Consider the following 8,843-nt stretch of genomic DNA (forward strand, 5'->3'; position numbering starts at 1 on the left):
AGCCAATGGTGTCTAAGATATACTTAGAAAGTACATACAGACTTAGAAAAGTTGCATTGGTACTTGCCTGACCTGGGATCGAACCCGCGCCCTCATACTTGAGAGATTGGTCCTTTACCCACTAGGCCACCACGACTTTTTTTTTTTTTTTTAAATAAAGTGATAAATAGTACTATGGGGTTGTACAAATAAAACAACAATGTTATTTTATTTTCAGTATAATATTAGTGAATACATGTTCGTACATTATGTATTACTTTAAAGTGATAGTGATTGATAATTAAAATAGCTTCCACTTATGTTCGGTTTCTATACTTTACTAAGCTAAAGTTTATAATTTAATTGGATCTTAGAATCCAGTATCTGTTATTGCGACGTTACAACCAATATTACAAATGTAGCCAGGACTTTTTAAAACTATGCACACACAATTTGCTGATGATAGCAATTAACAAGGACATTTTAAAAGTGTTAACACACAATCTGTTAATGTTTCCTGTAATCCGTCAAAGTAGTAGAAATTTAAATAAAGGAACTGACAACTGTACCGGCAGTTGTAAAAACGACTAGCTAATTATATAGGAACCCAATATAAGTAAATGGACAGTTCTTCACAAGATGCAATATACTACACCACTAATACCTATTACATATCTACATAAGTAAATAGATACATTACACGACATCGAAGGAGTTTATACCAAAGGGAATTCGTAGAAGAATCATGTTATGCCATGCAATAGTAAACTTTATTGCTGAAATTCATAGGGAGCAGTTTTGCAGTAAAATAAATAAATAAATAAATAGTTTATTTCACACAAAGTTTACAGTACAAAAACAGTCCCTATATTGGGCATATGTGGTGATTAACGCTCAAGAAGAGGTCTATGCTCTGCAGTAGGACAATAAATAGGACGATGGTGTAAATTTGGACCCACGATGTTTCAAATAGCTGTTTTTTTTAATTTCAAACTCCTCATTGTCGTGAACTGTATAGACACCTATTGTGCTTATAAACTACATAATCGAAGTCACTTCGATAAAACACGAAAGTATACTGTAACTTGATGATTGTGTGTATTAATGAGTAATAATGAGAACTATTGAAATCTTTCGTTAAGTAAAACCTACATGATCTAAATTATCAATTCTCTCATAATTATAATGACAATGATGCTATAAATGACACATTATTTACGCTGAAATGCCAAAATTTGATGTAAATGTGAACAATTTACACACATGAACTGATGAAATGCTTGATTGACCCCATAATAATATAGTTGGCAACGATCTTTTAAGATATATTTTTTTAATTTATCTTCAAAAAGATAATCTTATTATAATTCCTGTTAGAATTAATCCTCCAATATTTTTGGATCCAAGTAAATATTTTTTTAACCAAATCAAATTCTTTTGGCACTTTCATAATTTTTAAAAGTACAAGGTATTTCAGTTAAATCATTAATTGGGGCATTATCATCAATAAACTTACTCAAAAACTTTTAACTTGATCAGAAACGGCTCGACAATGAATGACAAATGATAAGTCTTCTACTCAATATTATATGGTCTTCCAAACAGTTCACATTTGGATAGCCGGTTGTTCAACTCTCTTGAGTTGTATCTCCAAGCGCAGGCGTTGGTTACTGGTTTCCCTGGTCACCTCCTGACAGATCCTGCGAGTCTCCATGCACATATCCTGACGTTCTGAAAGATGCTTCATCAACTCCTCTCGAAGCTTTGTCAGTTCTGATATCTCAATCCCGAAAGGACGACCTGAATTCTTCATCCGTTGTACACCTCTGTCAATGATTGTGATGACTTTGCTTAAAATGATGGCTTCTTCATACTGTTTGATGTCTCCAAGGAGGGCGATCATGTCTTGGGCGTGACTGAACTCATGGTTGGGGTCTATCGCTTTGATAGTCAGTTCTTCAAGCAGTTCTTTGTTGATGAGATCGATCTTCTCCGTGCGGGTGTAGAGGGGAGATTTTGAAGAGATGGTAAGGGTCGTGGTGAAGATTGGTGGCTCCATGGGTGCGGCTGCTTGGTTCATGGAGTCGGTTTGTAGTGGAGTCTCTGAAATGATAGATAATTGTGGGATCAGTATTTAGAAGTTCCTGAGCTGTTATTTGTCAAAGAGTAGGCTGATTAATGATGAAGAAAAGTGGGGTACAATTCTGTGACTTGACTACCTGATTATTTGAGTGGTAGAGTTATTATGAATTATATTTATTTATTTCAATTTAATAAGTAATACATTAGCCACTGCTTCTTATCAAAGCACTGCATAAATGCTATGTCAAGTGCAAAAACTTTTCCGAAACCAGACCGGTTTAGGTGCACCACTAGTTATCTCAAACAAAGAAATGCACAATTGCGTTGCTTAAAAAACACTTTCAACTTTATCTTGTACTGTTTCTGAACTGCTTTTCATATCATTTAATCATTAAAGAAATAATAAATACTAGACTAGAAATCAAGAACCATCTGTTGCGCTGTCTCAATAAACCACAAACTCCATATTGAAACACAAGAAACGATACATAAGTTAGAAAACGACTCAAGAACGCGTGGGAAAACACCGGCTTGAACATGAATAAATAATATCAAATGCTAAGACACGGTTAAAAATAAACAAAGAGACAAAGGAAATAAGGTCAATTAGTAACAAAAAAAATCTAAAATATTTTTAAAATAATTACCTGATCTGCGAAAGGCACCTACACAACAAAAATTCACAGCAACACTGAATTAAAATTATTATTTCAAAATTCAAGGTACGGGTTGCCTCTACGGAAGCAAAATCTAGACTACCGCTGGGTGTGACCTGAATCTAGACTTACGGCAATCAATAAATCTAGCATCCAACAAGCAGACTTCCTATTGGTCCTACAGTACACTTGTGGCTTGTATAACCTGGTCTTTGTACAATAGACTGCACATCAGTGGTAACTGTCACGCACCTTAACTCAATAGTAATAAGTACGATTTTCCTATAAAACTGTTACCACTGACCTGAAGTTGACTGTACCTTCTGGCTAGTATAATTTGGTCCTTCTGGGGCGCGATCCTGCAAATTTTGCTTAAGTGACATACGATTCACATCCGACTGAGATCCAATCACGACTTAATTACGATTGAAGCGTTTGTGGCATTCCTCTTTTTTCTTTCTTTTAAATCGCTTTTATCCGTTTCAGTGATTCAATAATGAATCATACTGTCTGCAAATGATTATATTATCGATGGCAATATGACTGTAGAGCAGACTACCCTATAGATAGACCAAATAGCAAACCAATGACAAACCAATCGAATGTCATTGGAATACGATTGGTCTTATATTAGAAGCAGAAGGCCCGCTAAGGTTAAAACTGTTATTGCGATTCAATTGTTTTTCAATTTTCACATTATTAACTTAGCAGAATCGGGCCCCTGGCTAGTATAACTTGGTCCTTATGTCCAGAACTCTGTGTTCAAGCTCAAAGGACCAGGCATTGAAAATGTTAGGGCAGATATAGTTCCGTATTTTGTCACAGTTCATTTTATGTTGGTTGTTTGTTTTGTAGGTTGTATGTGGTGTATGTACCGATGCATGTTACTCATCCCCTTCCCGGTAAAGCATTGGTTTGATAACTTAGCTTTTGAGTTAATTTAATTTTTGTTTTATTTGTATTTATTTGAGATAGATTTTAAAAAATACACGTTAATTCATTTGTGCAACTAAAATTAGTAATCGTTTCGTATCTGCAGCTATTTCAAATAGTGGCATCTAGTGGTGGTTTTGAATACTAGCCAATCTGTGACCCTTGCAAATTGTAACCCTTTCTTCCCTTATCGTTTTAAGAATGAAAACTTTCGTTCGAGGGTCATTGCACCCTTATTTACAGAGAGGGAGTGTGACTAAAATCGAGTCGAGATGGTAGGTACTTTATATGTATACTAGTACTTATTAGTATAGTAGTAGATACCTATGCACTACCTACCTACCAGTGTAACTTCTTTCAGTACCGATTTTTGATCTTTCAGTGTCAGTTAGCCCATACATCATGGAAGGCTACGGCCGCGTTTCCACTGACGCAGAGCTGGGCGAAGAGGAGCTTAGCGGTGCACAAATTGACCAATGACTATGCTTGAAATCTCCGCTCTGCTTCAATGGAAACAGTACGAGCGGGATGGAGCAGAGCTGAGCGAATATTCATACATCGAGGCGGTGCAGTGCGGAGAACAGCGAGCATTGGGGTGCAGAGCGGAGGACAGCGGAGCGGTACGGAGCGGTGCGGAGCGGGGCGGTGCGTGACTCGCGTGCAGTGTGTTAGTTGTCTTCGTTACGTCACTAGGTGCATTCAAAATCTTTATCGCTCCTCTCCGCCCCTCTCCGCCCAGCTCCGCTTCAGTGGAAATACTGACCACTTTTCACCGCTCTTCTCCGCTCCTCTCCGCCCAGCTCCGCGTCAGTGGAAACGCGGCCTAAAGCTAATTTTTATCCAACTGTGCAGAGTAGTGCCAACGGGATGGGGGTTAAGCCGCTGGCAAGAGCTTGGTCATAATTAAGTATGTCCTAGTTGGTCATTTGACAAATGTCATGGATTTGCCTTGTAGATTTTTCATTACTATATAGAAGCTAGAAAAAGTCATAGTTGCCATAGTTCCTACATAATATGCTAGTATACTGGATTTTAATGATACCCAATGGCATCGTTAAAAAAATACCACACACATTGGTTACCTAGGCTACCTAACTAACCTATAAGCTTAGGGCAACACACATGTAAAATCTAGGCTGTCATTTAACATCCTTGGCAGTCGATACTAGCCAGTAAGTCTGACACCAGTCTTACCGAGGGGTATTGGTTTGCCCGGGTAACTGGGTTGAGGAGGTCAGATACTCAGTCGCTCCTTGTAAAACACTGAACTCAGCTGCATCAGGTCAGAATGCAAGCCGACCTCAACATAGTTGAGAAAAGGCTAGGCAGATGAAGATAGAAGACAAGAGAGCATGAATCTAATTAATAAGAATAAAACAACAGTTTTCACAAATAAAATTTTATTTGATATCTTCTCACAAAGTAAAGACAATTCAAAATTTAATATTCCATCATTATTACCTACAAAACCTTAGCTGAAGAAGTATGTTATATGTATCTTAAAATATTTCAGTTATTGGAAAAAAGTAATCTATACAAAAACCCTGAAAAGCAAAAAAAAACTATTCTTAGGTGCATCGGCCTAGAAGTCAGTGTCTAATGGATGTTCCTGAGTTTATACGCCACCGACTTCTAGGCCGATGCACCTAAGAATAGTTTTATTTTGCTTTTCAGGGTTTTTGGGAGTCGGGTTTTATTTTTTTGTAAAAAGTTTTTTATTTTTGGCTTTTCAGTGACAAGCATAGTTGTCACTATCCGCATTTATGGAAAGTTCTCATCAATACAACTAATATAAGCCCAAACACGAGGTAGTTTACATATTCAGTTGTCGAGTTCCCTCGACCTTCTCCGGTCTCCATCAACAGGTCAGCTCCAAACCTTCACTGTTGCATAGTGTTATCAGACGTACACCTCATTGTCAAGTTTTTAACCTATGCACGCCTACAATTTTCGAAAGTTTCCCTCGATTTCTCAGGGTTTCCATCATCAGATCCTGACCTGGTGATTATGGGACCACCTGGAAGATCTAACCTATCAAACAAAAAAATATTTTGCAAATCGGTCCAGGCGTCTTCGAGTAATCGGTGAACATACATAAAAAAAAAGATCCCGACGAATCGAGAACCCCTCCTTTTTGGGAAGTCGGTTAAAAATAAAACATGAACCTTTATGAATAAATTCTGATACAGCGAGAAAAAAAATTCAACTCTATCACATCACTACCTATCTGATGACTTTTGACGAACAATCGGTGACTGTTGCAATATTGTGCTGTCTCATCTTGCAAACTTTGTAATACTGTCACACAAAGTTGGCAACAAAAGAGTTAACACTATTGCTGGAGATGGAAGAAAAGTCTCAGTTCAAATCTGCGAAAGTGTGCAAAAACTTACAAAATATAGCATTTTCCTCAGTTCGACGAGGGTTGATTATAGCAACATTGTGTTGGCTTTAATTGCCAGCATGGTAGTATTGTCACACGATGTTGGCAATTAAAGGATTCACACTATTGCTCGCGGTGGAAGAGTACGGGAACCGTGCTGCCCAAGACGTTGACTGTAGCAATATTGTGCTGTCTTTTCTTGCAAATTTTGTAATACTGTCACACAAAATTGGCAAGAAAAGAGTGAACACTATTGCTAGCGGTGGAAGAAGAGCAAATCTGCGAAAGCGTGCAAAAAGTAACAAAATATAGCATTTTCCTCAGTTCGACGACCGTTGATTATAGCAACATTGTGTTGGCTTTAATTGCCAGCATGGTAGTATTGTCACACGATGTTGGCAATTAAAGGATTCACACTATTGCTCGCGGTGGAAGAGTACGGGAACCGTGCTGCCGAAGACGTTGACTGTAGCAATATTGTGCTGTCTTTTCTTGCAAATTTTGTAATACTGTCACACAAAATTGGCAACAAAAGAGTTGACACTATTGCTGGCGGTGGAAGAAGAGCAAATCTGCGAAAGTGTGCAAAAACTTACAAAATATAGCATTTTCCTCAGTTCGACGACCGTTGATTATAGCAACATTGTGTTGGCTTTAATGAGGGATTTTCTTTTTCTCAATTATTTTACTAGCTGATTACTTGATGGCCCTGACCAAGGTACGTGAATGCAAGGAACGAAACGTCTTATCTTATCAACGTTATATAATTTTCAGGTCGTATATCTAAACGTTTTTGTCATCATGAATTTAAAAAAAAAAGAAAATCTAAACTAATATTATAAAGCTGAAGAGTTTGTTTGAACGCGCTAATCTCAGGAACTATTGGTCCGATTTGAAAATTTCTTTCAGTGTTAGATAGCCCATTTATTGAGGAAGGCTATAGGCTACTTTTTATCCCGATACGGGAAGTAGTTCCCACGGGATGCGGGTGAAACCGCTGGCAGAAGCTAGTAGGGAATAAATGGAGAATAGTAGTCATTCAGACAGTATTATCCGAATATCTCGAGAGATTTAAAAAAAAATTTGGCCAGAAATCTGAATTTCTTGGGGCTAGGCTCAAAGGGCTCGGTGCAATATTTTGTTTAACTTGTCAAAGGCTCACTCACGTAGTAGTAGCTACAACGCCATCTGTCACTTTCTTGGGGAACATTTTATTTTATTCTCAAAAACCAACCTGCCATTTCCAGCAGCTTAGCGCTGTCACAGGAAATTGGTATTGCTCGCGGTGGAAGAGTACGGGAACCTGGTTGGCATACGTCATTTTGGCTGTTACATAAATTAGTGCCATAGTAGCGTATCCCACCCTTACGTTTTTTTGGCAGGAAGAAAAATTACGGAAGCTTACGAAACAAGGACCCATAAGCAGTAACGGTACTTTACGTTTATTTGGCACGAAACAAACTAAGCCTACATAATCAAACTTTCTGCGTTAATAACGTATGGCAAGATACGTTCTTTAAGCGATTACATTGATGGCATATTTTGGTGTCTTATTCGCTCTGTAAATCGATTGTCGAATCGATCGTTGTGCTCGTAATTTTTTTGAGAAAATAATGTCAAGATTATTGTAAGTAGAAACACTTCATTTTGGCAATAAACAAATATCTTTTTTTTTATATACGTTATTGTTGTACTAAGCAATCAACACACTACATCGTTCCAGTTTTTTGGCACATAAAAATATGGGGATTAAATAAACGAACGGGGTGAATTTCAACAGGTCCAATAAAATTTTCATTTCCGTGGATTTTTTATTCTTCAACTTTAGAACAAGAAAAAATAGTGATTACTCAAGTTTTTGATAAGATATGTATTCTTACTTAATATCTAGTAGATAGCTTAAAAAACGAACGAGATATACAAGATTAAAATTTTCATGCCACGGCGATGAAACATGTATGCACGGCAATGAAACATGCGTCCATGGCAATGAAAAAACTTTTCACGTCGTTTGTGTGTGTGTGCGTGTTTGAATATCTATCGTGTGATGGAGTGTCAAATGACAGAGAGAGTGGAGTGGCGTGTGTGTAAGTTTATCGTTTTGTGAGGTGAACGTGGAAATATCTTTGACTGTATAGTACAAATTGTTTTTTTTCTTCATGCTGTGGCGATGAAAACATAAGTCACGGAAATGAAACATGTGGCCACGGCAATGAAACGAAATTGTTTTACAAGGCATGGCAATGAAAATTGTTTCATTGCCGTGTATTTTTATTCATTTCCATAGCAAATTTTGACCACGGAAACCACGGAAATGAGAGCGCGGCGATGAATATCAAGGCAAAAACATCAAAAAACCAAAAATCTGTTAATAAATCACAGTAATTAACACGTCACAAATAAACATAAGATAAATGGCATTGTACCGAATGATCAATTAAGAGGACAAACTTATTCAAACAGAAGTTAGACCTATCCACGGCGATGAAAGAAAGAATGTCCAGTAATAAAAAAAATGAATAATTACATTTATGGCGCGAAAACGCAGGCACGTGCACACGTAATTCCACGTCGAACACTTGACTTCCACTAATATGCAACATTTAGCGCACAGCGGGAGGGACGCAAACCGTTAGAAAAAGCAATATTCTCAAATATGTTTAGGACATGGCGATGAATGGTAGTTCTGGGACAAACTATTTTTTATTTACCATTCGTTGTATTGTTTAAATATTTGAACAAATGTATCCTGTAACAATACTTTAACTATTCACGAATCAAATAAAAATAGGTTTTAATATAAATAACTA

At 37.3% G+C, this 8,843-nt stretch overlaps 1 protein-coding gene across 1 annotated transcript; it reads right to left on the reverse strand.

Moving 5' to 3' along the window:
- Positions 1-1,298: 1,298 nt before the first annotated feature.
- On the reverse strand, positions 1,299-2,868 carry LOC124642294. Its single transcript, XM_047180656.1, has 2 exons — positions 2,709-2,868; positions 1,299-2,082 (listed from the first exon to the last, which is right to left on the reverse strand). The coding sequence occupies exon 2, from the start codon at positions 2,057-2,059 to the stop codon at positions 1,586-1,588; it is 474 nt and encodes a 157-aa protein (XP_047036612.1). The 5' UTR covers positions 2,060-2,082; positions 2,709-2,868; the 3' UTR covers positions 1,299-1,585.
- Between the last annotated feature and the right edge of the window lie 5,975 nt (positions 2,869-8,843).

The sequence above is a fragment of the Helicoverpa zea genome, chromosome 24 (assembly GCF_022581195.2).
Source record: "Helicoverpa zea isolate HzStark_Cry1AcR chromosome 24, ilHelZeax1.1, whole genome shotgun sequence".
NCBI classification, from domain to species: Eukaryota; Metazoa; Arthropoda; class Insecta; order Lepidoptera; family Noctuidae; genus Helicoverpa; species Helicoverpa zea.

Coding starts and splice junctions, on each gene's coding strand:
- LOC124642294 (XM_047180656.1), bottom strand. CDS start 2,059: ATGAACCAAGCAGCCGCACCCATGGAGCCACCAATCTTCACCACGACC.